Source organism: Brassica napus, chromosome A5, assembly GCF_020379485.1.
Source record: "Brassica napus cultivar Da-Ae chromosome A5, Da-Ae, whole genome shotgun sequence".
NCBI classification, from domain to species: Eukaryota; Viridiplantae; Streptophyta; class Magnoliopsida; order Brassicales; family Brassicaceae; genus Brassica; species Brassica napus.
The window spans coordinates 8,288,176-8,311,810 of record NC_063438.1 but is presented as its reverse complement, the minus strand read 5'-3'; the positions used below and the strand labels follow the sequence as shown (position 1 = coordinate 8,311,810).

The 23,635-nt window shown below is 36.1% G+C and overlaps 7 protein-coding genes and 1 non-coding gene across 10 annotated transcripts; 2 read left to right on the top strand and 6 right to left on the bottom strand.

Moving 5' to 3' along the window:
• Positions 1-2,338: 2,338 nt before the first annotated feature.
• Positions 2,339-3,880, bottom strand: LOC106453704 (glutathione S-transferase U5). The gene is made up of 2 exons (XM_048780890.1): positions 3,512-3,880; positions 2,339-2,857 (listed from the first exon to the last, which is right to left on the bottom strand). Exons 1-2 carry the CDS (start codon positions 3,827-3,829, stop codon positions 2,501-2,503), a joined length of 675 nt encoding a protein of 224 aa, XP_048636847.1. The 5' UTR covers positions 3,830-3,880; the 3' UTR covers positions 2,339-2,500.
• A 4,111-nt stretch (positions 3,881-7,991) lies between these two features.
• LOC125609442 (glutathione S-transferase U1-like) lies at positions 7,992-9,940 on the bottom strand. The gene is made up of 3 exons (XM_048780889.1): positions 9,562-9,940; positions 9,416-9,466; positions 7,992-8,526 (listed from the first exon to the last, which is right to left on the bottom strand). The coding sequence occupies exons 1-3, from the start codon at positions 9,880-9,882 to the stop codon at positions 8,224-8,226; spliced, it is 675 nt and encodes a 224-aa protein (XP_048636846.1). The 5' UTR covers positions 9,883-9,940; the 3' UTR covers positions 7,992-8,223.
• A 2,308-nt stretch (positions 9,941-12,248) lies between these two features.
• Positions 12,249-13,090, bottom strand: LOC125609440 (17.6 kDa class I heat shock protein 2-like). The gene has a single exon (XM_048780886.1). It carries the CDS (start codon positions 12,933-12,935, stop codon positions 12,465-12,467), a length of 471 nt encoding a protein of 156 aa, XP_048636843.1. The 5' UTR covers positions 12,936-13,090; the 3' UTR covers positions 12,249-12,464.
• Positions 13,091-13,466: 376 nt separating this feature from the next.
• LOC125609437 lies at positions 13,467-16,681 on the top strand. Of its 2 annotated transcripts, none has more exons than XM_048780883.1 (3): positions 13,467-13,712; positions 13,979-16,138; positions 16,221-16,681. In XM_048780883.1, exons 2-3 carry the CDS (start codon positions 14,024-14,026, stop codon positions 16,518-16,520), a joined length of 2,415 nt encoding a protein of 804 aa, XP_048636840.1. In that variant the 5' UTR covers positions 13,467-13,712; positions 13,979-14,023; the 3' UTR covers positions 16,521-16,681. The 2 variants fall into 2 exon arrangements, with proteins under 2 accessions (XP_048636840.1, XP_048636839.1); XM_048780882.1 differs by having other exon boundaries at positions 13,468-13,712; positions 16,209-16,681.
• Positions 16,682-17,192: 511 nt separating this feature from the next.
• TRNAV-UAC lies at positions 17,193-17,265 on the bottom strand. Its single transcript has one exon. It is a non-coding gene; the product is annotated as a tRNA-Val (tRNA).
• Positions 17,266-18,227: 962 nt separating this feature from the next.
• LOC106451530 (mitochondrial import inner membrane translocase subunit TIM10) lies at positions 18,228-19,649 on the bottom strand. Of its 2 annotated transcripts, none has more exons than XM_013893465.3 (6): positions 19,556-19,649; positions 19,368-19,423; positions 19,091-19,143; positions 18,769-18,807; positions 18,590-18,659; positions 18,228-18,479 (listed from the first exon to the last, which is right to left on the bottom strand). In XM_013893465.3, exons 1-6 carry the CDS (start codon positions 19,632-19,634, stop codon positions 18,429-18,431), a joined length of 348 nt encoding a protein of 115 aa, XP_013748919.1. In that variant the 5' UTR covers positions 19,635-19,649; the 3' UTR covers positions 18,228-18,428. The 2 variants fall into 2 exon arrangements, with proteins under 2 accessions (XP_013748919.1, XP_013748920.1); XM_013893466.3 differs by having other exon boundaries at positions 19,502-19,624.
• Positions 19,650-19,705: 56 nt separating this feature from the next.
• On the top strand, positions 19,706-20,712 carry LOC125609441 (DNA-directed RNA polymerases I and III subunit RPAC2-like). Its single transcript, XM_048780888.1, has 3 exons — positions 19,706-19,946; positions 20,231-20,307; positions 20,394-20,712. Exons 1-3 carry the CDS (start codon positions 19,846-19,848, stop codon positions 20,603-20,605), a joined length of 390 nt encoding a protein of 129 aa, XP_048636845.1. The 5' UTR covers positions 19,706-19,845; the 3' UTR covers positions 20,606-20,712.
• A 494-nt stretch (positions 20,713-21,206) lies between these two features.
• LOC106451526 (tubulin beta-7 chain) lies at positions 21,207-23,406 on the bottom strand. Its single transcript, XM_013893458.3, has 3 exons — positions 22,925-23,406; positions 22,526-22,795; positions 21,207-22,075 (listed from the first exon to the last, which is right to left on the bottom strand). The coding sequence occupies exons 1-3, from the start codon at positions 23,316-23,318 to the stop codon at positions 21,390-21,392; spliced, it is 1,350 nt and encodes a 449-aa protein (XP_013748912.1). The 5' UTR covers positions 23,319-23,406; the 3' UTR covers positions 21,207-21,389.
• Between the last annotated feature and the right edge of the window lie 229 nt (positions 23,407-23,635).

Here is a 23,635-nt window from a genome sequence, read left to right as displayed (position 1 = left end):
GAGTAGCTTAGGATCATTTTGAGAGTTGATTGGAAACCAACATTTCTTAAGGTTTGTATATTCTCTATGGTTTAAAGAATTTAAAAACTGATCGATTATCATTACATGAATATGAATGCTTATTATGCATTAGGATATTATTCAAAGTTTTAGTTCTAAATCTAGAAAAAAAATTGCAGTAACCAACCAAATAATTATAATATGGTGTACATACCCTTATATCTCCCTTCGTATATAAGTGTAGTGTAAGTGACTAATTTGTCCGATTTAGTCACTCGTGAGAAAAATAACTAGTAACTTCTACTCTATATGATTATAACATTAAGAATGTTGGACACAAATATAAACAGTTTGAAGTAACTATACAGAGGATATAATTTGGAGTGAATCGGCTCACAAATCAAAACGAGTTAGAAGAAAGGAAGCATGTGATTTGAAGTTCAATTCGGCTCCCAAATACTTTTTCGCAGACCAATCATGGAGTCTAAACTATCAGAGGGAAAGAATAGTGTACGAAGGAAATTGAGAGGGTAATCAAGAGAGCCCTCTGACCCTTTGATACGATGAGTCGATGACTGCTGCGGTGAATACTGTTTATCGTATATTTCTACTTCATGTGCTCATTCATATATGATATATATGGTTACAAAATTATTTGACAGGAAAAAGAAAACATTTTCTTTATTAAATGACAAATGACTAGTGTTTTGGTGCATTGAAAAAGTATTTCGTGTAATTCTAGTTTCAGATACATCATACATGATACTTAAGTTTATCGTGTATTTCTACTTCATTTTCTTACTGTTTTTACTTATATAAATCTCTTGTTTTCGTAATACTTTGATGTATTTTGTTTCGTTTTTGAGGAATATTTTGGTGTATTCCTCTCAGTTTGTTTCCACTGTTGTGGTGTGAACACGTGAACGAGGTGGAACCCAACAAAGACCACTATTGTGGTGTGAACACGTCAACAATGTTTTTTGTTCGTCTCTAAAAAGTAACACCACATGCATTATTCAAAGGCAGATTGCATTTTCATCCTAGAACTTAACACTAATTATAATTTGTCTATTTATTGTTGAAATTTCTGTAAAAATACTGAAAAGGTACAACAATATGACTTTTAGGTGAGAGTCATTAGTCAACATAGAAGTTATAAAGAAAAAAGGCAGAAGAAACACACTCTTAACTACCTACTACTGAGATGACCCTGGGCCTCTTCGACATTTTCCACGACCGGGGTGGTCCATTACATTTTTTTGACCTTTTGAGAAAGTTTTATTTGCTTTCCACAACGGATTATGTGAGAATTGCATCACTATCTCATATCTTGAAAATATCGGTTTCAATGCAACAAACTTATTGTTTTTTTTCTTTTAACAACACACTTATTGCTATTAAAATCTTTTGCATATTCTCAGACAATTAAACTGTTAGAAGGATGGAGTCGAAATATTTTATTACTTTTATGATATTTGTTTGTTCATTCCGGATCAACATGTTTATATTTAAAGAATTCTAGGATTTTTCGTTACGCTATATCCACCACAAATTTATGATGCATTTCTCGCAAAGTCATTTTTCACTTTGGAATACTTATTGAAACGATAAAAATATACAAAACTGGCGGAAGAAATAGATTTCCACCAACGCGCAGTTAGCTTAGTAATTTTGTAGAAGTTCAGCTCACTATGTTAAATATCTGTTAGAAAGGGATTGAACAACCGATACTTGTCCCTGGCCTCCAGGATTAGTCGGGCTTTTACGGTCCGGATAACCTGGATTATAATTAAAAAGAATAAAAACAAATATTTTTTTTTGAAAATAAACCATAACATAAAATAAAATGAGAAACAGAAGAATAAATAATCGAAACCGCAATAAAAGGATAATGAAACTCAAACCTAAAACAGAAAAGAATATCAGCACTAGGAACCTCCTATTATGAATAACTCACACCAAAAAAAACAACATATTCCTTAGACATAAAGTTACCAAGGCTTCATTGACAACTGAAAACTCCTATAATAAATAAACTTTACCAGTTAAACTAGGAAGTCTAGCTTGCTTCAGAACCTAGCTAGAACCAGCTACGGTGAGCTCTTATACCGTTCTGCTATATCAGGACAGTGACAGGAAAAGCCTAAAAAGTATAATGTGAAAAGCAAGATCTCGATCAGTTTTCTTAAGAAGAGACAGGGAGCGAATCTATATAACTGACGTAAATCTCTTCATATTTGTAACTAATTAATTATCAGAAGCTCTAGGGGGAACATGTGGGGACCAAAGGTCTTTCTTATATGACTTGCTGAAAGGATGAAAGAGAGCAAAAAACTAATTCTCCAAACCATAAATGATATTTATTTATTAGAAAAACGTATAACAAGTCAACTTTTATTTTAGACATAACATATAACAAGCTTACAAGTTGCAAGCATTACAAACTTAAGACATTGGAACAAAGCACTAAAGATGATTCTTGTCTTAACTCTTAATACGTTTAAGCTGATCTGATTCTCTCTCCCATGTGATTCATGTGCTCAACATGTTTCTCTTTAGGAGGAATACAATCCTTGACAAAATCAACCTTCTCAAGATTCTTCACCCATCTCTTGTACTCTGGAAACTTCTCCTCTGAGATCACTTCCAGTCCAATTCCTTCCCAACCTCTCTCCAAACAAAACGGGATCACACTTCCGGCGACTAAGTCCAAGAATCCGACAGTCTTACCACCAAAGAAATCTTTTCCGACAAGTTCCTTCTCAAGATTCATAATCAGTTCTCTTGTCTGCTCGGCAAGAACTTCTCTTCCTTTCTCATCTGCTCTTGCCATTGATACAAACCCTGCAGTTATAATCTACAGTGTCCAAGAAAAATAAACAATAGTTTAGTAAAATAAATTCTATGACTCTATTAAATAGGACAATTGTCAATAATAGCAACTTTTGAAGTTTATGTCTCAAAAATGACACTAGAAGAAGAAAGTCACAAAAATGACATTTATTAAAGGGCAAAATATCCCTAATACTCTTGGTTTAAAATTAAATAAACAAACAAAAATAAAAATTAAAAAATGAAAAAAAGAAATTTTTTTTATAGTTTCAGATTATATGTTTTCAGATTCGAAATTTTTATAATTTTTTTTTTGAATTTTATTTTTTATTTTTTTTCAAATTTTTTTTTATAATTTAAAATTACTTTTTGAAACTGTTTTTAAAATTTTTATTTTTTTATTTTAATATTTATTTTTTATAAAATTTTAAACCCTAATTCCAAAACCCCACTCCTTAACTCTAAACCCTAAGGTTTAGATTAATTAACCCAAAGAGTATAAGTGTATATTTACCTCTTTAATAAAACCTATTTTTGTGACTTTGAGACTTGAGTGCTACTTTGGAAACAAAAACTTGGTTTAGTGCTATCTTAGTCTTTTTCTCTATTAAATATCATTACCTTATTAAAATATTGAGATTCTTGAAGTTTGGATAGTTTAAAAACCAAGAACGTATACCTGCTCATCGACGAGTTTAGCCAAGAACCGAGCCTTAGATCTCTCGTAAGGATCCCGAGGGAGAAGTGGATTATGTTTCCAAGTCTCATCGATGTATTCAAGAATCACTTGAGACTCAAGAATGGTTTTACCATTGTGGACAAGAACAGGGATCTTCTTGTGAATAGGGTTTAGAGCAAGAAGCAAAGGGCTTTTCTTCTCCAATATCTCTTCAACGTATTCGTACGGTACGCCTTTGAGTTTGAGAGCCATCTCTATCCGACGGCTGAAGGGGCTCGCCCATATCCCCAAGAGCTTCACTTCTTCTTTCTCCGCCATTGGTTTTCTTCTATTTGTTTCTGTTGGTTGGAAATGTTTTTTGTGGACTCCTTAGTGATTCAAACTTCGATTTATAGCCTGAGGGTGTTGATTATTCTCTGGACAAAACGACGAGGAATTTTGCCGTTTTATGGCCGGCAATAATGTGAATTCGAAACATCTAGAGAAGAAGGCAAATTGATTTTGACTTCTTCAGACCGATTTGATAAAAGCTCACATCGAGTTTTCCTTTTTTGTTACTTTAGAATTTTCTTGTAATGTAACTTTGCTACTTTAGAATATATTTTACCGTATGCATGCATTTGGTCGCGCTTCTCGAAATGTAATTGTTGAAAAACCATAGTATCAAATTTCTCCTTTTTTCTATTTAATTAATGATTTTGTCCGAATGATGTTGTTGAACTTTGCAAGAAAATCAAATACAAAACGTGGAAATTCATTTTTAAATGTATATTGTTATTTTCTTGCATCTATTGAAATGTTGTTATGAAACAAGTATTAGATTCAAATATACAGTGAGCTTTAAAAGCAACTCTTGTGAATAACGTTTTTAAAACTTGAACCAACCTAGAAGTTGGAGCAACCCAAGTTTATATCTTGCGTTGGATTTAACAGGCTATTATATTGTAATTTAAAGATATATGCATTTGTTATTCATGTGAATCAACATATTAACACTACGAAAAATAGATTTTTTTATTTTGAAAAAGTCATTTTGACAAATTTTCGACGAAAAAATGTCGATTTTATTTTGTTAGAAAAAACATATTTAGTTAGAATTTTTTCGGGCTATCTGCTGAATTTTTCACGAATTTCAATAATCATATTTTTGACAAAATACCAAAGAATATTTTCGTCAGAAATTTATGGTAGATGATATTTCTCAAAAATTTATGATAAATAATATATTTGTTGAAACTTTCCGAAAGATGATATTCGTTAGAAACTTTTGACGGATAATATTCGTGAAAATTTCATAATATTCGCCGGAGATTTTGTAATTTAAAAAAAATAGAAAAAATATATTTTAGTTAATTAATTATTTAAAAAAAATTACAATCATTTAAATATAAATACAATAAAAATTAAAATTTGAAAACCGTTTTATAATGTAATTTTCAAAAATGTTCATAAAATTTTAGAAAATAGCTTTAAATCTAATCTATTAATTTAGGGTTCTATTTTTATCTATCATTAGCAAGTCATAGTAAGACCACCTAAAAAAATAGTTAATATGACATATTTGATTATTTACATTAATAATAAACCAACTATAAATTTGAATTTTAGTTTTTAATTATAACAAAATATGTTGAGAAAGAATCTAACAAAATCTTACTTAAAATTTAAATATTTTTATAAAATAACATATTAATTAAATTCGTAATTAATAATATAATATTATTATAAATCAATGTTAACTAAAATTTTATTATAAAAAATGAAAATAAAATTATATACTATTTTTTAATAAATTAAATAATTAGATTCTGCATTATATAAAAATAGAAGTTCTATAAGAGTTAAATATGATAAAATTATATTAAATAGGTAAATTAAAAAAATTTATTTTTTTAATTGTTTCATTTAAATAAATTATCACTCATCATTAAAATGAGTTAAAAATTGTATACTGTATAATATTTTTATACAAAAATAAATTTTTTAAGATATGTTAAACTTTTATATCTACAACTATATATTATCTTTTATTTATTTTGAAACTCTTGACAATATTTTTAAAAAATGTTTATATACAAAGATATAATATTATATAATAACTTTTAATTCATATACAATTTAAAAATATGTTATTAGAAAACTATGAAATTTTAATAGTTCAAATCAAATTTTAATTATAATTTTTTCTTAATTATAACAAAATCTGTTGAGAAAATTTAGAAAATATCACCAAAATGTAAATATTTTTTATTATAAAATAGTGTATTAATGTAGTAACAAAAAAAAAAATTCAAAATGTAATCTTCCAAACTCAAATATAGTACTGTAATTTTTCAAAGTTTACTTGACCAAATATAAATTTTGAAAATAAATATTCAAACTCGAAATGATAATATTTCAAATTTTGCAAAATATTAAATCAAAAATAATAAAGAATAACTTTTTTTAATGCACCACGGAAAAAAACAAACTGTATATGTTGTAAAAATTAAAGCAATCGAATATTTTGAATATATAATTAAAAAAAAAATTAATATCATAGCATCCAAAAAATATCTTATATCAATAAAAATTAGTAAAATAATATGATAGATGCTACTATGTATAAAATTTATTAAAATAATAGGCTATAATATTTAAACAATTTTTTTACTTAAATTCTGTAATATACTAAAATAATATTTATTAAAGTATATTTTTTAAATGGAGCATGCAAATATAAATTATCTTGAACATATTTATTTTCTTTAATATAAATTTTAAATTTTAAAAATGTATAAATTAAAGAAAAAAAAATTTGAAGGAGAATTTGATTATTTCATATTGTTATTTTATTGTATCTAACTCAAAAAATATATTAGTAAGAAATAAACATTAATAACAAAGTAAAATGTATTAAAAATCACTATATATGAATAATGCTGAATAAAAATTATAAACAGTAATATTATAGAGTTACATAATATATAATAATAAAATGAAAATTTTATATTTAAAACATTTGTAATAATATCTAATGCATTTATAAAATGAAAAAAATATCCGCACGAACGTGCGGGTTAAAATTTAGTATTTTATAAATTGAAAACGTTTTGGGACGAGAGGACTGCAACATATGGCCTGTTTACTGATTTTAAGATTGCCCATACTAACTTTTATACTTTTTGATAGTTTTAAATATAGAGAAAATTTTTTAGGATGATCCTAAAAAGTTTTTATCATAAATATAGTATACAACGGTTAAAATAACCAAAATATTTTATCAAAGAAGCAAATAGACACTTATATCTATATAGTTAACTAATCTAAACTAGACTTTGAATTTATATTTAAGGGTTGAGGCTTTAAGTGTATAGTTTAGGATTATAAAAATAAATAAATAGTTAAAATTAAAATAAAATTTTAAAAAGAATTTTTGAATTTCAAAACAAAATTCTGAAAGAAATTTAAAAAATTACAAAAAATAATAATAATAACAATTTTTTATTACTTAGTTAGATAATTATTTGTATTTATATGTCTATACAATAATGATATAATGGTTTTTTATCATCTTAATAAAAAATATTTCGATCATTTTTTTATTTGTGTGCTCTTTTAGTAAAAAACATATTAATTTTTTTTTGATGTAATTTACCTTAAGAATAAGTGTTTTATACATTTGTTTGTAAGTCATCATTGTATACGGAAGCCTGTTTTAGATTTATGTCTGTAAATAGGTCTATGGCCTGGTAAAATTTACCCATTATAATATTATGTTTTCTCTTTTTTTCATCCACTATATATTTTTCTTAGATAGAGATAAAACAACTCCATTCTACCAAAATTAGGTTTTTTTTTTAAATTTGATTGGTTATTGTAATTAAAATTCCAAATAATCTTTCGAGGGTAGATAGATAATTATCTTGAGTAGTTAGACTGAACTTAGTTTAAAGATGATTGTTCTAGTCTTGATCTTAATTTTAATCAGTACAACTCAGAACGAAGTAATTTGGCTCATGGTCAAAATTATTAATCTGATCCCCATAAGTCTACTTGTGCTTCAATGGAGGTGACTCCGTAACTTTGAGAGACGGGAAATCTATTTTTATATAATACTGTAAACCAAAGATTACATATTCCTGAATATCTTAAAAATCTCACACCTCTAAGTGGATGGAACTGTCTAGCAATTTCCATTTTATTTCTTACAAATCAAAATACAAACATATAATATATTGTCAACCTTTTAAGATATCATTATCATACAAAAGTGTCTACTGCCAGTACGAGCTACACTCAGTGCCGTGCGAAGAGTTTTAGGGGCCTAAGGCAAGTTTTAAAAATAAATTTATTTATAACTGTAATGAAAATAATTTTCTAATATGATATATTATTTTCACCAAATACACAAGTCTAATACTGTAAAAGAATAAGTTTATAACGTAAATATGTTATATTATGTCTTATAGAAAAAAATGCATGAATTCAAAAAGTGAGTTAATTAATTTTCGTAGAAATATTTTTTTTTAATAAGTCTAAACCACTATATTAGAAATTATTTTAAATTTTGGAACCTTAAAACCAGTCATATTAATTGGGGGTCTGAGGCGAATGCCTTTTTCAATACACTGTAGGCACGCCTCTGGCTACACTCCACTTTTATTTCAAACGTTTACAGAACAAAGCCATGCAAGCATATGTATTGTAAACATTTCAGATGATCTTCTCTTCTAGGCCAATTTGTATCGCTCTGAAACTTTCATCATGTGCTCAATTTGTTTCTCTCTATGAGGTATACATTCCCTCACGCTCTCAATATCTTTCAGATTTTTGATCCATCTGTTTAGCTCTGGAAACTCGTCCTCTGGAATCACATCTATTCTCATACATTCCCAAAGACGAGCCAAACAAAACGGGATTATACTTCCTGCGACCATGTCCACAAATCCGATTGTCTTGCCACCGAAGAAATCTTTTCCAGTGACTTCCTTCTCAAGAAACGCAAACTTTTCTCGAGCTTCTTCAATAGCGACCTCTCTCTAGAGATGTCAAATGGGCTGTCCATGTCCACTGGGCATGTCCAAATGGACAAATCAGTTTATTGGACATTATTTTTTTTAAGTCCAAATTATACCAAGTCCAAATTGTCCAGACCAAATTGGACCATTCCAAATGGGCATTCCGCGGAGTCCAATTACAAAATCAGTGTTAACATACAAAAATTCATATTTAATATATTATTATGTGTTGTAGAATTCAAAAGCATAGATACGATTTTGGCGGGAAATCTCGATTTACGGTTTTGGAGGAAAATCTCGATTTTACGGTTTTGGCGGAAAATCTCGATTTTATAGTTTTGGCGAGAAATCTTGATTTTACGGTTTTGGCGGAAAATCTCGATTTTACGGTTTTGACAGAAAAGTATATCTACAGTTTTGGCGGAAAATCTCGATTTTACAGTTTTGGCGAAAAAATCTCGATTTATGGATTTGGCGGGAAAACTCGATTTACGGTTTTGGCGAAAAAACTTGAAAATTCGATTTTACGGTTTTGGCGGAAAAACTAGATTTACAGTTTTGGCGGGAAATTTCGATTTTACGGTTTTGGCGGAAAACGAGATTTTACGGGTTTAACGTAAAAATGTGATTTTACGGTTTTGGCAAGAAAACGTTATTCCACGGTTTTAACGGGAAAATATGATTTACGGTTTTGACGGAAAACATGATTTTTACTCAAATACATTAACCCTAAATATTTTAAAATTTTGGGCCGTCCATGTCCATCTGGATTTGTCCATTTGGATATGGGTGTATTTGGGCCTCGTCCATTTGCACAAAACAAAATTATGGTCAAATATGGGCATGTCCATATTGGTTTAGACATGGGCTACCCATGGACAGCATGCCCATTTGACATCCCTACCTCTCTCCCCTTCTCTGCTTTTACTAGAGACCTGAATCCTACAGTAAGAATCTGCAAGATCAAAAGAAAAAAAGAAAAAAGATTTATGAATTAGCTTTGACCCCAAAAAAAAATAATTTATAATTAGCATGTTTTGTTGGATATACCTGCTCGTCGATGAATTTTGCCCAGAATCGAGCCATGGCTTTCTCGTAAGGATCTTGAGGTAGAATTGGATTGTTACTCCATGTTTGGTCGATGTACTCGAGGATTAGATGTGACTCGGGTAATATTTTATCGTTGTGTACAAGAACGGGAACCTTCTTGTGAATGGGGTTAAGCTCAAGAAGCAAAGGGCTCTTGTTGGGCAAGGCTTCCTCCAAGTATTCGTATGGTATGCCTTTGCGTTTGAGAGCCATCTCGACCCTACGACTGAAAGGGCTTGCCCAACACCCTAGAAGCTTTACTTTTCCCTCATTCTCTGTCATTCTTCGATCCCTCTGGTTATACTCCTGTTTATTTTTCTTTCAGTTTATGTTTGATTCACTTGAGTGACTGATTTACTAATGTTCTCTATATAAATAAATGAAAGATACCTTGAACAACAAACTAGAGGGAAAAGAAAAATATATCTTGGACAACAAACCAGAAAAATAATTATTTTTCCCATTATTTTATAAGTTAAGTACGTCATTGCTAACGTCACTCCTCTTTTTGATAAAATGATCAGACAATATTAAGGATAAATGTCCCACATCGGATATTGGAAGGAATCCTTAGCAATATATAAGATGGATGGGGCACTCCACTTAGCACCAATTGGTTTTAGGTTGGAAGCCCATCTAGCTTAACATGGTATCAGAGCCCGATCCACGCAGTCTAACCCGATCCACATCGATCTGGCCCAAAGTTGGCCCATCGATCCTTGCCCGAACATTCCGAGATTGACTCTCAAAGAGCCATCATCTCGAGGGGGCGTATTAGGGATAAATGTCTCACATCGGATTATTGGAAGGGATCCTTAGCAATATATAAGATGGATGGATCACTCCGGTGTTGCGTTGATGTTGGTTCATGTTGGTGTGTGTTGTACTCTTCATATTCAATAACACAACGACACAATACAATAAGATAACATTTTCCACAATAGATTATGGTATGAGAGTAGATTTCGTTTCCAAGTTGTTAACGATCTAACTCATTTTCTGTTTATTTTTTTGGAAAAAGTAACATATATTTTTTCCAGAACTTCATTCAGTACATGTGAAACTATACTTTTCATTCAAGCCTCTTATTTTTAGAAAAAAAGTTAAGATAAAATCACCATGGTTATCTCTTCCATAGCAATGAAAAAGTAACATATATTTTTTCCAGAACTTCGTTCAGTACATATGAAACTATATTTTTTCATGCAAGCCTTTTTTTTTAAGTTTAGATAAAATCACCATAGTTATTCTCCTCCATAGCAACTCTCCGTCTCTCATTGATTAGTTATCTAACCATGTTGTCCCAAAAAAAAGAGTTATCGGTCCTTGTGCTGTCCTCAAACAACAGCACAACAACTAAAATCTGCAAATTGGGCCAAGCCAGCAAAACTCAATTACAGCCAAATTGGAATTTTACTGAGATTGTCCAGTGAACTTATGGAAACACCCAGAAATGGATAGCTACAAACTAGAATCTGTTCGTTAATTACATTTATGCATATCTTGTAGCTAGAATCTTTACTACAGACTGATCTGGTTTGTTACTGTCTTTACATATTCGACAAAAATGTAAGGATCCAGCGTAGTTACTTGGGCAAGTCTAGATGACTCGTGTGTTTGGTTTGTGATGAAATTCATAAATCATTACCGTACGATTTAAAACAAAAATGACATTTGTAAACTGAAGAATTTATTAAACAATTTAAATATGAACTAATGGGAGGCTTTAAGATAATATTTATTCAATACTTTTTTTTTTTTTGTCGACAATATTTTCATTAAACTAGCCCAATGAGCTGTTTTACAAGATTTGACATTGTTACAAAACGAGGTCTAATAATATAAAACAAGAGAAGCCCTATAGGTTCAAGATAGAGATCGGCTTGTAATTGATTTCCTTCCACGTGCCAGCCTGGTGAAGATCTGAGGACATCTGATGGTAATACGTGTCCATCATGCGAGACAGCATTTCTGCCGCCTCAATCCTTCGCCGCCGGGACTCCTGTGTACCGAAACCTCCGTCTTTCTCTTCTCACCATCGGAGAATCCGTGATAACCTCGCTGTAAAAACGTCAGAACCTTTTAACTCCACCTCTGCTCCAACCTTTGCTTGTGCTGATGGATCTCCATCTACCACCGATTATAACTCTGAGATAGATCGATTTGACCAAACAAGAGATCTTGCTGGACCGTCCTCATAAAGAAAACGCCGGCTCTTCTAAACCTCCCTTAAGTTAATCGATGTCAATCCAACTCCACCGCATCCTTGTCGCTAAGATACTTTACCAAAACGCCTATCGGCTTTACTATAAGGTAAAGATTGACTCTTATTGAAAAGGAATAAGTGAGTATCATTGATTAGAAAGAGAATCCAACCCAAACAAATGGAATTTTGTATATTTTGCAGAAGAGGAGGTCGATCTAACGATCGGGAATACTTATTATTCAACCCAAAGTCAGAGAGATAAGATTAGAATGAAACCAATAGCTTCAACTTTGGATTGAAACACTACAAAATCCCCAAGGGAAAAGAGATCCGCTAACGGAAACAAAGTTCGATCTATAGATCGAAGACCATATTCACAGAAACAAAAAACAAAAAGAGGGGTTTGTAACCGGCGGCGTGAGCCACCGGCCACCAAAGCAAATTTCAATTAGTTGTGTTTATTCAATACTTTAGTATAGATACATCATCTCTCGTTGACAAAAAAAAAAATTGTTGGCAAAAAAAAAAAGATACATCATCTCTCAGACTGACCACCTTCAACTTTGGACAGGACATGACACACACTCAGTTAAACCAGAAGAGGAAACACACAACACACACAAAAACTGGAACCATGCATGGTCAGAGAATGCTTGAATCAGCCAGATATCTGAACAGATCTGACACTAGCCTTCTCCGCCTCTACCTTAGGCACCGTCACAGTCAGGACTCCGTTCTCCAACGCAGCCTTCACCTGGTCCATCTTCACGTTCTCCGGCAGCCTAAACTTCCTCGTGAACTGTCCGCTCGACCTCTCCACGCGGTGCCACGTGTCGCTCTTGTCCTCCTTCTCCACGTGCCTCTCCCCACTGATCTTCAACACGTTGTCATCCTCGATTTCCACCTTCACTTCCTCTTTCTTCATCCCAGGCAAGTCCGCTTTGAACACGTGCGCCTCAGGAGTCTCCCTCCAGTCCACACGCGCGTTCACAATCGCGGAGTTCTCCCGCGAAAACGAAGAAGATGATGGAAAGTCCTTGAACGGATCCCAAACATCAAGAGAAAAAGGATCGAAGAAGCTGTTTCCGCCACGCCTGTTGTTGCCGAAGAAGCTCGGAATCATCGACATTTTTCGAATGTTATTACAAGAAGTAGACTTCTAGATTCGATTGTTTTGTTTTGTCTTTCTGAAATTTTAATTTTCGACTTCTGAGTGAACACGGAGCATCGAAGAATGTATTTATAGGAAGAAATCGAAATCTCTAGACTTTAACACGAAAACGAAACATCTGGAGCATACAATGCAAAAGATATGTGAATCCAGAAACTTCGAGGAGGTCCGAGGAGGATAATCAAGTTTCTTTTTGTTAATGGGCCGTAATGGGCTTTTTAGTGGGCTAATGGAAGTTGTCGGTTATGAAAGTAGGAGATATTCTCCGGTCTAAAAGAAGGAGCTCGAAATCCAACGGTGGGTAGAGAGTAGAGGGTAAGAGATCCACTAAGGGTGGGGTCAAAGCCTGACGAAACTCCCGCGTCAACAAAGGAATCTCCATCGTACGATTCTTTTTGTTTTTTACTAAATCCGTCGGCCACCAAAAAAAGATGTCTCTCTCTCTCTCTTTTTCTTACTTTTCCAAAAATAAAATAGTAATAAAACTTTTTCTACTCTCTACTTGTCCCCTCTCTCTCTCTCTATCTCTATCTACAACAACAAAGAAGCTCTCTCTCTTTCTCTCTCTACGCTTTAAGCAGCTTCGTAGCTGATAGGGTCAGTCAGCATCGTCGGCGCGATTCCCGCTTCCGGATTTTACGGGTGATTAGGGATCCGTTTCCCCCCCTCGTAATTGCTGTGCTCATCTGATTAGTCCGATGGCTACTTCCCCTCGGTTACACTGATTCTGACGAGGTACGGATTCGATTTTGCAGTGAATGCTATTCCTCTGTCCCCGACACTCCCAAGTATTCGTTTTTTTTGTTTCAGAAGAAATGTTTGTGTTAAATCTCCTCTTGTGAGTTTAGTGTGAAAAATGGGTTCTTCGATCTTGTCCTCTTCTTTTTAGTGGTAAAGTTTGAAGCTTTAACAATAAAATGTGGTTGTGATGTAGGTTTGCCTTTTTCCTCAGCTTTTAATCTTGTACTCAGATCTCATGTCCATGACATTGTTCCTTGCAGACAGCTTTATTCAGTAGCATTGGAGACAACGTTATACAAAAACAGATGGAGTGTCGCTTCGAGCTGAAGAAAGGTTCAAGTGATAGACCACCACCACCTGCTGAGAAGAAGGTTTTGACTAAGGAACCCCAAAAATCATATCTACCGGCTAAGTTTAGAGACGACAAGCGCGGCTTATCTTACTCCGACTTCCACCGCGAGATCACCAAAAAAGTCGAAGATGTATGTCCCAAACGCTTGGAGAATCGCCTCAAGTCACGGATGGGTAGAACCGCATCCGGTGAAAGGGACCTCGTCAAGTACAAGTCCTATGTGCCGAGTTACATCAAGAAATGTGATAAGCCCGAAGCGAGAGACGTTAAAGCTGGTGCTAAACAGAGGTCTTCGTTGTCCAACACAAGCACATCTTCATCGCTCCGGACTGATGAGTCATCATCATCTACTGATTCTGGCAAAGGTCTCGTTGATTCTCCTTTCCGCACAAGGATTAATCACCCTCCGCTTCAGTATTATCTCATGTCATCTAAGCCAGGAGATTGTTCTCTAGATAATGGTGATACTATTACTTCCCAAAACCTTTGCTCTTTGCCAGATGCCACTAAGAGAGATGCTGTGCAGGTTCATCAAAGCCCTCGTGGAACTGCATTCCTCCAGAACGAGAAGAAAGATTCTTCTGATGTTAAGATCGTTCCCAAAACCAGGACTTTCTTGAGTCCATCAAAGCCTGAGAGTCCTTCATCCACGAGGGTCATATCAAGGAGTCTTCTAGCAGATGATTTCAACAAGAAAGGAGAGAAGCTGGATGAGAGAATCCGAAACCCTCGTGTTCACGACATGTTTGGTAAAGAAAAGCCTGCTGCTGCTGTGTTCGTACCAGGGATCGTTTCTCAGAAACAGATACTCGGTTTGTCCAAGTTCTACGATTCAAAAGTGTTGTTAGCTGAGCGAGTGGCCGAGGCTAATAGAAAGGGGTTGTTCCCAGAGAGGTTAGCGTATGAACAGCGTGCTGTTTTGGACGGTCACTTCCGACGTGAAGCTGCTGATGGAAGTAAGCCCTTCTTAAAGCGTCTCAACTTCTTGAGCGCAGAGAAAAACAGATCAAGCTCAGCTCCGCGATCGAGAAAGTCCGAATCTAGTCCCTCCAGGAGCAGGACTTTAGACAGAAGGTCAACAGAGACGCTCCCTAAGCTATCAGATCAGAAACCAGTTAAAGTTGTGGCAGAAAGAGCAAGGAGCATTTCACCGTTTCGCCGTCTCAGCTTCAGCATTGGGAAGTCAAGCAAACACTCCAACCCGGAAGACGCTCAGACTCTTACTCCATCGCGAGCTGGTTTAGAGAACCGTTCCACCTCTTCTCTCAGCGAAACGTCGTCCATAGATAGTACCAGTGCAGCAAACAGAGGCAGGTCTAGTCCCTTGAGAAGGCTACTCGACCCGCTGATAAGACCAAAATCAAGCCATGCGTGTAGATCTCCTGAGCCATCATCGCTAAAGGGCTCACCGTCGTCGAGTCACCAGAAGCATATTCTTTCTGACAATCATCAACCATCCTCTTCAACAGTTCAGGCTCTCTTTCGTGTGACTTCTAAGAACGATCAACCGCTCTTCACTTTCGCGGTTGACAAGGAACAGAGCATCACAGCAGCCACAATAAGAAAACAGATGGTTCCAGAAAAGGAAGAATGTGGGCACAAGTACACGTTTTTCACCGTTCAGGAAGTGCAGAAGAAAACTGGAAAATGGATGAACCACACAAGGAAGGTACAAGGCCAAGAGTACACATCCAACATCGTCGCTCAGATGAGAGTCTCGGTGGGCTCTGTCGATGACCTTTTAACAAGAGAATATGCACTCTTCGCGTCAGAGTCGCAGCAGCGAGCTAACGAGCTAGCTGCCATGGTGATCAAGATCCCAAAACTTGCTGAGGCGAGCGCAACCACACTTGGAGATTACTTTGCAGAGGTTGGCACAACAGTGGTGCTTCCGAGTGGTGTTCACAGCCTCCCACACAAAGGAGGGCCTTCCTCGCTGATACAGAGATGGAAGTCTGGTGGGTCATGTGACTGTGGAGGTTGGGACATGGGCTGCAACCTTAGAATCCTCACCAATGAGTCTAACCTCTCTGCCTCCACTTCAGATGCCTTCAAGCTTTTCTCTCAGGTTCATAAAAACACATCACAAAAACTGTGAATACTTTGTGATGAAAACTCATTAATGTTTGATTTGGCAGGGAGGATTACAGGATAATAGCAACCAACCATTCTTGAGTTTTACTCCATACAGAGAAGGTGTTTACGCTGTTGAGTACAATACAGCACTCTCACTCTTGCAAGCATTCTCCATATGTATAGCTGTCAACGAAGGACGGAACTCGTTGAAGACAGTGGAACCAAACACTTGGCGTGTAGACAACAAAGCTTGTGGAGAGGTGTCGTCCATGATTCAGAACGAGAAGTTGAAGTCATGTTCAGGTCCTGTTGAAGGTGAGGCTCCGGCAAAGTATGTCTCAAACCCACCGGTGTCTCCTGTGGGGAGGGTTTAACCACTCGCTTTCTCTAAATAATCGGCTATTATATATAAATATGTTTAGTCTATGATGGGGTTCGTATTTTCTATGTAATTACGGTGTGGGAGTAGATTACGTTATATAGAACATTTTGTGAAACTTGTTTGAATTGAATGAACATCTACCCATTATTAATATTTAAGCAAATAAAACCACTTGTTAGTTTTTATTCTTCTACTTGTCGATCAAAAAGAGTTCTCAAAAAGCTACCATCGCCAGACTACGAGTGGAGGATGACGTCAATGTCCGGCCAGCCACAAGAGGAATCCTATAATGAAGACAACAATGGTTTAACAGAAGAGCAAGAAGAATATTGGCCCATTGACTATCCTTGTATTAATCTCCATAAAACTTAGATATTATTCATACCAGTTGTTAATCTCCATTACATGATGGGTCTATGTAATATATGCATATGCCTTTTGTCTCTTTCATTCCATCAACCTTTTATTTTCGATCATCGCTTATGGAATGTTAGTTTTTTGCATTCCAAGGTTCTAAAGAATTGAGGAGTACTAGTTGATGATGTCATCAGGTGTGTCTGAATGGAAAATGAACAAGTATGGTCGATCAGTGCACAGAGTGTGTCTGAACTGAAAATCTCTTCTCCAAAGAGCAAAAAAAGTACGAATTTTGAGTATAAAAACATGGTGCTGCCCAGGATCGAACTGGAGACCTTTTGCGTGTAAGGCAAACGTGATAACCACTACACCACAGCACCTGTTGAAAACTATAAATAATTTAATATATATAATTGAAAAACAAAAACGGTTACAGAATTGCCATTCCTCACCAAATCGCTTTGGCTCATCATCATGCGTGGATTGCACAAAAAGCAGCTGCGTTTGATCGTCCTGTAAAAGAGATTAATGTTCATATTCAATATTAGTCATCATGCCCCGTTATGTTGATCGCGACGCTCCTATGGTTTTTATTTATTTGTGGTTTCTGTTGTTTCTTTATCCGTTTATCTCACTCGAAAGTTTGGTACATAATGGGTACATGTACCATAGGCGTTTGGGCAAAATAAAGCTTTTGTTAGTGAAACTGTTTTCGTCAATTATATATTTTAAGCAAAAAAAAAAAAAAAAACTGTTTTCGTCAATTTTGCCTCATTTGTGTTTTTTTCTCTTCACTCTATATCTATCACCAATTCTCTGTGTACCGTTTTTCTATGGCTCTTTCTTACAAGGGGTTTTTGTTGATCGTAGTGGACTTTTCATCCCTTTCTTTTTGTTTTCCATAGTTCCTGCCTCGAACTGAAATGGTTGTCTTGTTACTTTTCCTCAGATCATTACAAAGATATCATGTAGCGACTCTACTCAGATTTGCCAAGACCATTTCTTAGTTTAGTCTCTGCTATTCACCCAAAAAGAGTATTTTAAACACCATTATAGGTTTTGGTCAATATTGTGGTACACTGAAGAATTGTGAATGTATCTCTGAGTTGCAGATATGGCAGAGCGTTCTAGTGGACCTTGTCAGACGCCATTACTTCCACTGAGTATAAAGGACGGAAAGAGCAAGAGCAAAGAAGATCATCAAATAAACGAGAACAATGTAACAGATGAGCATATTTCATTTCTCCAACCATGTAATCTTGAATCCAAGCAGAAGTTTTTTAAACTGAACAGAAAGTTTCCAGCTTTCTTTGTCATAGTGCAATAGCATAGAGCGCTTCTCTTTCATTCTTTATCTGGTTATTTCATTTCATCTCTTATAAATAAAGTCCCAGAGAATTGCATAATTTGTCCAAATAAGCGCCAAAAATATAATGCAAGACAAAAAAAACAATAAGATTGCCTTAAAACTTTAGAAAGAAAGAAGAGAGTTTTTGTCTTTCCGTGAGCTTTTGGTCCTATGACTTTGCCTCTAAACGGGGCTTTACTGTGGAGGCTTGCCAGCACTTAAGAGCTGTCCGACCATTCCATTTACCTGAAAACGGTTATACGAAGAAAAGAAAATATCGGAGTATTATATCTGAAGAACAGTGTTCGGCATGAAGTACCGAATTTTTTTATAATTAACTCAAGAGCCTTGGTTACCTGCCAGTACTTGGAAACACAACGGTCAATGCAACTGTTCTCACCCATGTTTAACTCAGCTTCCTTGTACCTGAGGAATACCCAAAAAAGTAATCTTCAAACCGGTGCAACTGAATAAGCTATCAGTTTAAAACAAAATCTGTAAAACACACATAAAACAAGAAAGGAGGAAGCTTTACCTTTTATCCACACATTTAACAAAGCATGTTTGAGCAAGCCTGCATTAAAAAAGAACCAAGGCATTTAATAAGAACCACACATCAACGGCATTTAACAACGACCTATCAAAGGATATATCAAAGTTATACATTGTACACCTAAGTAATCTTTCATCAAGATCTATTCAGACACTGAAATGGGTTTATATATCATCTATTAAAAAAAGCTGATACTTCTCTAGATATAACACTAGCTGAACCTAAAAGTTTCAGGCACTGAAGCATCAATCTCTAATCTTATTCAAGACAAGAAAACAAACTTAAAGGGTATTTGATTGATTACTTGTTGAAGAGTTCAACTCGATATTCCATCTCCGTTTGTGCCATGCTAAACGCCTGATTCAATCCAAAGAGAAGGTAACATCAGAAACTATAAAATGGGCATATCGTGAATTTTTAATGGTTTTAAGGAACAAAGATCTGAGTTGAAGATACAGAACTGAAAACTATACATTGACACAAAGACAGCTATGTAACTTTAAGCTCAACTGCCTAACTAGATCAAAGATCTGAGCTTTACGAGTTATCAGCAACAACAACAACAAATAAGGAATCCGAACCTGTTCCTTAGAAATGCCGGCGGGAATTGGACTGGGAGCAGCCATCTTAGCAATACCTGAAAACAAAGTTTAAGATTCGTAAAGATCGAATCTTTATAATCCAATACTTGGATTTGAAGAACAAAGATCCTTACTTTCTCAAAAAAAAAAAGAAAAAACGAAGATGTTCAGAGAGATTGAATACGGACAAGGCTTCTCGCTTTTGCTTGCTCCTCGACAGCCGAAACCGAACGAACTAGGGTTTAAGACAATACAACGCCACGTCATCAAGTAAAAACGACGCCGTTACTGCGAAAGGGTAAAGAAGTCATTTAAATGCCTAAACACTTCCGAGGTGTCTTCGTGTCGCTTTTAGGGTTTTAGCAAACAAAAGTCTCGCGCAACTTCCTCTCATAGCTCATTAGGAGAAACCTTCTGTTCTCTCTTCTTTGTGTTTCGTGGTGGGTTTTGATTTGAACTCTGTAGCAGAAGCAGAGAGATGGAGCACGGTTCGTTCACGAATGATAGTGATGCTTCCTTTACTCTTGCGGAAGAAGACCACACACTTGCTAACGCCGTTCGTTTCATGTTAAACCAAGAGTTAGTTTCCCATCTTCTTTCAACCCTTCCAAAATCTTTTATCTCATACTAAAGTTTATACCTTTATATAATCTCATATCTAGTTCTTGGCTCTTAATTTGGTTATTTGTTTTAGCGATTGAATGAATGTTGGTTAGACTTATGTATGTGGTTACTTGCTTACTAATTAAATGAATTGACAATATCATCTTCTCATTTGGGTTAATGCCGTTTTGAACTTGCACTATGTGTAGTCAGTGATTGATTGTCTTATCACTAAACCATTACTACTCACAACTCTGCAGTCCGAGAGTAACATTGGCCGGGTACAGCATCCCACATCCTTCCCTTGAATGTGTCAATGTCCGAGTCCAGACCACAGGTACGTCATTGTTACTATTTTCCTTCTTGATTACTCTGCAAGAGTTACTTGTTTTGTGTCTAACCAATAGAAACTTGATTGTTTAGGCGATCCGGCGAGGGAGGTACTGAAAGATGCTTGTCAAGAGCTCATGCTCATGAACAGACATGTGAGGAGTGTCTTTGACAAGGCGGTTTCAGAGTTTAAGGTTGAACAAGCGCGTTTGGCCGCAGAGGAGGAGGAGAAGAAGAAGGCTGAAGAAGAAGCGATTAAGAAGCAGAGGGATCTACTCGCGTCCATGGATATTGAAAGCGATTGATTTTAGGGGGAAACAAAAACATTTTTATTCTCTATAGCGTTTTTTCTTTGATTTGTATCCTTTACATTTGTCAGACGACTCGTAATTGACTAATATTATTGTCAAAACTCACAAATCCACAAGCACAAATTGTAAACTAAGCTTAGATGATTCAATCATGATAATTCTAAGGTTGGACCAGTTGCGTATAAGCAAAAATGTTTTAAATCTTTGAAAATGAGACCAAGTTGATGAGCGCATACGAACCACTCTGGATCCAACCTAGCTAGTTCCAGCCATTATACAAGTTTCAAAGACGAGGAGGTCCGGAGCAGAAAGAAAACAGGAGACAAGACTTTAACCAAGCTGTGGAAAAGCTTGAAGACAGACATCAGTCATCAACTGGACAAACTCACCCTCTTAAAGGATCACCAACAAGACAAGGACTTGCTTGCACAACCCTATTCAAATAGAAGAGAGGAACAAAGCACCAAGACTTTGTGTTCTTGGACGGCCTAACCATATAGGACGGTCCAAGCATGAAAGCTGTACTTAGACGACACAACCATTTGCTCATCTACCAAGTACTTAGACGAGGCATATGCATTTTTCAACCAATAGATTTAAGCAAAATAGTTGTTTGATAAAATCTTGATAATCCTCTTAGCCAGTCTACGCCGAGTACATAAACTACTAATGAAAACGATATAGTTACAGAAACTATATAAAAAAGAAACTTAGTTGAAATTTTGAAAAGTAAAACAGCAACAGGAAGTTGAAGTTGAGATTCTTGTGTTATGTCTCTTCAATAGCCTTCTTCTTGCTCGTACTCAGCTTCTTCATCTTCGTACTCTCCATCTTCCTCAGCCGTGGCATCTTGATACTGCTGGTACTCAGAGACCAGATCGTTCATGTTGCTCTCGGCTTCTGTGAACTCCATCTCATCCATGCCCTCCCCTGTGTACCAATGCAAGAAAGCCTTCCTCCTGAACATGGCAGTGAACTGCTCGCTGACTCTCCTGAACATCTCTTGGATCGAAGTTGAGTTACCAATGAAAGTCGAAGCCATCTTCAAACCGGTTGGTGGAATGTCACAGACGGTCGACTTGACATTGTTGGGGATCCATTCAACGAAGTAGGATGAGTTCTTGTTCTGGACGTTCAGCATCTGTTCGTCAACTTCCTTGGTGCTCATTTTGCCGCGGAACATAGCTGAGGCGGTGAGGTAGCGACCGTGTCTTGGGTCAGCAGCGCACATCATGTTCTTGGAATCCCACATTTGCTGGGTCAGTTCTGGGACGGTGAGGTTACGGTACTGCTGAGAGCCACGAGAGGTGAGAGGAGCGAATCCTACCATGAAGAAGTGAAGACGAGGGAACGGGATCAGATTCACAGCAAGCTTGCGGAGATCAGAGTTCAGCTGACCAGGGAACCTAAGGCAGCAGGTTACACCAGACATGGTTGCAGAGATCAAATGGTTCAGATCACCAACTGCACAATTCAGCAAACGAAAAGCTTTAGCTGATGAAAACAATTTGACACAGAATGTAAGACCATAAGAGTCCGTGCCCTCTGATCATATTATAGCATTTTTCCATCACAGACTAAATATATACTTTCATGATTAGACATCAAACAAAACAAACAAGAGCAGAACCATAGAGACATCACAGACAAATATATACTTTCAGATCATAACTTTCCACCATAAATGTATGCAAATAAATCTCATCTTAGGTACATGGCAAAGAAAGATTCAAGCAAGATATATACTTTCATGATTACATCTAACGACAAGAATCATAGAGACATCAGGGAAGACTAGCCTCATTCTGATCACATCAGCAAAACCCATGTAAATCTCAATAGCAAAGCGTCACAAGTAAAACCACTGAGACATGACAACAACATTGATACCGATTATATAAAGAGAATACTCACAGCTTGGAGTGCTAAGCTTGAGGGTACGGAAGCAAATGTCATACAACGCCTCATTATCAAGAACCATACACTCATCCGCGTTTTCAACGAGCTGATGCACAGAGAGCGTAGCGTTGTATGGCTCAACCACAGTGTCAGAGACCTTGGGAGACGGGAACACAGAGAACGTCAGCATCATACGGTCCGGGTACTCCTCCCTGATCTTCGAGATCAACAAAGTCCCCATTCCAGAACCAGTTCCTCCTCCTAACGAATGACACACCTGAAACCCTGCAAAACCCAAACCAAACCAAACCAAAACAATAAACCAACCATAAAATCCCTAAAACTAAACCGTTCTAAATCAATAAACCTAAAGATACGAATCAATAACCGATGAAGAGAGTTTTATCATCATACCTTGGAGGCAGTCACAGTTCTCAGCCTCTTTGCGAACAACATCAAGAACCGAGTCGATAAGCTCAGCACCCTCCGTGTAGTGACCTTTCGCCCAGTTATTCCCCGCACCGGACTGACCGAAAACGAAGTTATCCGGGCGGAAGATCTGACCGTAAGGTCCAGATCTAACGCTGTCCATGGTCCCAGGCTCCAAATCCATGAGAACGGCGCGAGGAACGTACCTCCCACAGCTCGCCTCGTTGTAGTAGACGTTAACCCTCTCGAGCTGGAGATCGGAGTCTCCCTGGTAACGCCCCGTCTGGTCGATGCCGTGCTCGGCGCATACCACTTCCCAGAACTTTGAACCGATCTGGTTCCCGCACTGACCTCCCTGGATGTGAAGAATCTCACGCATCTTAGCAAACCCTAGAACTGGATCTAAAGCGAGGGAGAAGAAGAGAGAGGTTTTGAAAAAGGGGGAGAGGATGTTTTAGGAGAGAGAGAGAGGGAGAGCGAGGTTCCATTTTATAAAGGAAAAGAGGTTTTAACGGCTAATATTTGGTGATTCGAAATGGGATATTAACTAATCGACGGTTAAGATGGTGCCACGTAATTCGAGGTGTTGTAACGGGTGGAAATTCAAAAATAAATGGCTCGTTAAATAAATCTTTTTGAATTTCGGAATCTGGTTTGTGTGACAGCTGGATCCCAACCGAGGAGCAGTTACTAAAA

What these genes read in the sequence shown, in the direction of transcription:
- LOC106453704 (XM_048780890.1), bottom strand. Translation starts at nt 3,829, where the DNA reads ATGGCGGAGAAAGAAGAAGTGAAGCTCTTGGGGATATGGGCGAGCCCC. An exon ending in CTAAACTCGTCGATGAGCAG is followed by an intron (nt 2,858 to 3,511) that starts GTATACGTTCTT and finishes TGGACACTGTAG; the next exon opens with ATTATAACTGCAGGGTTTGT.
- LOC125609442 (XM_048780889.1), bottom strand. Translation starts at nt 9,882, where the DNA reads ATGACAGAGAATGAGGGAAAAGTAAAGCTTCTAGGGTGTTGGGCAAGC. An exon ending in CAAAATTCATCGACGAGCAG is followed by an intron (nt 9,467 to 9,561) that starts GTATATCCAACA and finishes TTGATCTTGCAG; the next exon opens with ATTCTTACTGTAGGATTCAG. An exon ending in AAGCAGAGAAGGGGAGAGAG is followed by an intron (nt 8,527 to 9,415) that starts GTAGGGATGTCA and finishes CTCTAGAGAGAG; the next exon opens with GTCGCTATTGAAGAAGCTCG.
- LOC125609440 (XM_048780886.1), bottom strand. Translation starts at nt 12,935, where the DNA reads ATGTCGATGATTCCGAGCTTCTTCGGCAACAACAGGCGTGGCGGAAAC.
- LOC125609437 (XM_048780882.1), top strand. Translation starts at nt 14,024, where the DNA reads ATGGAGTGTCGCTTCGAGCTGAAGAAAGGTTCAAGTGATAGACCACCA. An exon ending in CCTTCAAGCTTTTCTCTCAG is followed by an intron (nt 16,139 to 16,208) that starts GTTCATAAAAAC and finishes TTGATTTGGCAG; the next exon opens with GGAGGATTACAGGATAATAG.
- LOC106451530 (XM_013893465.3), bottom strand. Translation starts at nt 19,634, where the DNA reads ATGACGTGGCGTTGTATTGTCTTAAACCCTAGTTCGTTCGGTTTCGGC. An exon ending in AAGCAAAAGCGAGAAGCCTT is followed by an intron (nt 19,424 to 19,555) that starts GTCCGTATTCAA and finishes CTTTGTTTTCAG; the next exon opens with GTATTGCTAAGATGGCTGCT. An exon ending in GTGTTTCCAAGTACTGGCAG is followed by an intron (nt 18,480 to 18,589) that starts GTAACCAAGGCT and finishes AACCGTTTTCAG; the next exon opens with GTAAATGGAATGGTCGGACA.
- LOC125609441 (XM_048780888.1), top strand. Translation starts at nt 19,846, where the DNA reads ATGGAGCACGGTTCGTTCACGAATGATAGTGATGCTTCCTTTACTCTT. An exon ending in CGTTTCATGTTAAACCAAGA is followed by an intron (nt 19,947 to 20,230) that starts GTTAGTTTCCCA and finishes ACAACTCTGCAG; the next exon opens with TCCGAGAGTAACATTGGCCG. An exon ending in TGTCCGAGTCCAGACCACAG is followed by an intron (nt 20,308 to 20,393) that starts GTACGTCATTGT and finishes TTGATTGTTTAG; the next exon opens with GCGATCCGGCGAGGGAGGTA.
- LOC106451526 (XM_013893458.3), bottom strand. Translation starts at nt 23,318, where the DNA reads ATGCGTGAGATTCTTCACATCCAGGGAGGTCAGTGCGGGAACCAGATC. An exon ending in GAACTGTGACTGCCTCCAAG is followed by an intron (nt 22,796 to 22,924) that starts GTATGATGATAA and finishes TGGGTTTTGCAG; the next exon opens with GGTTTCAGGTGTGTCATTCG. An exon ending in CAAGCTTAGCACTCCAAGCT is followed by an intron (nt 22,076 to 22,525) that starts GTGAGTATTCTC and finishes TGAATTGTGCAG; the next exon opens with TTGGTGATCTGAACCATTTG.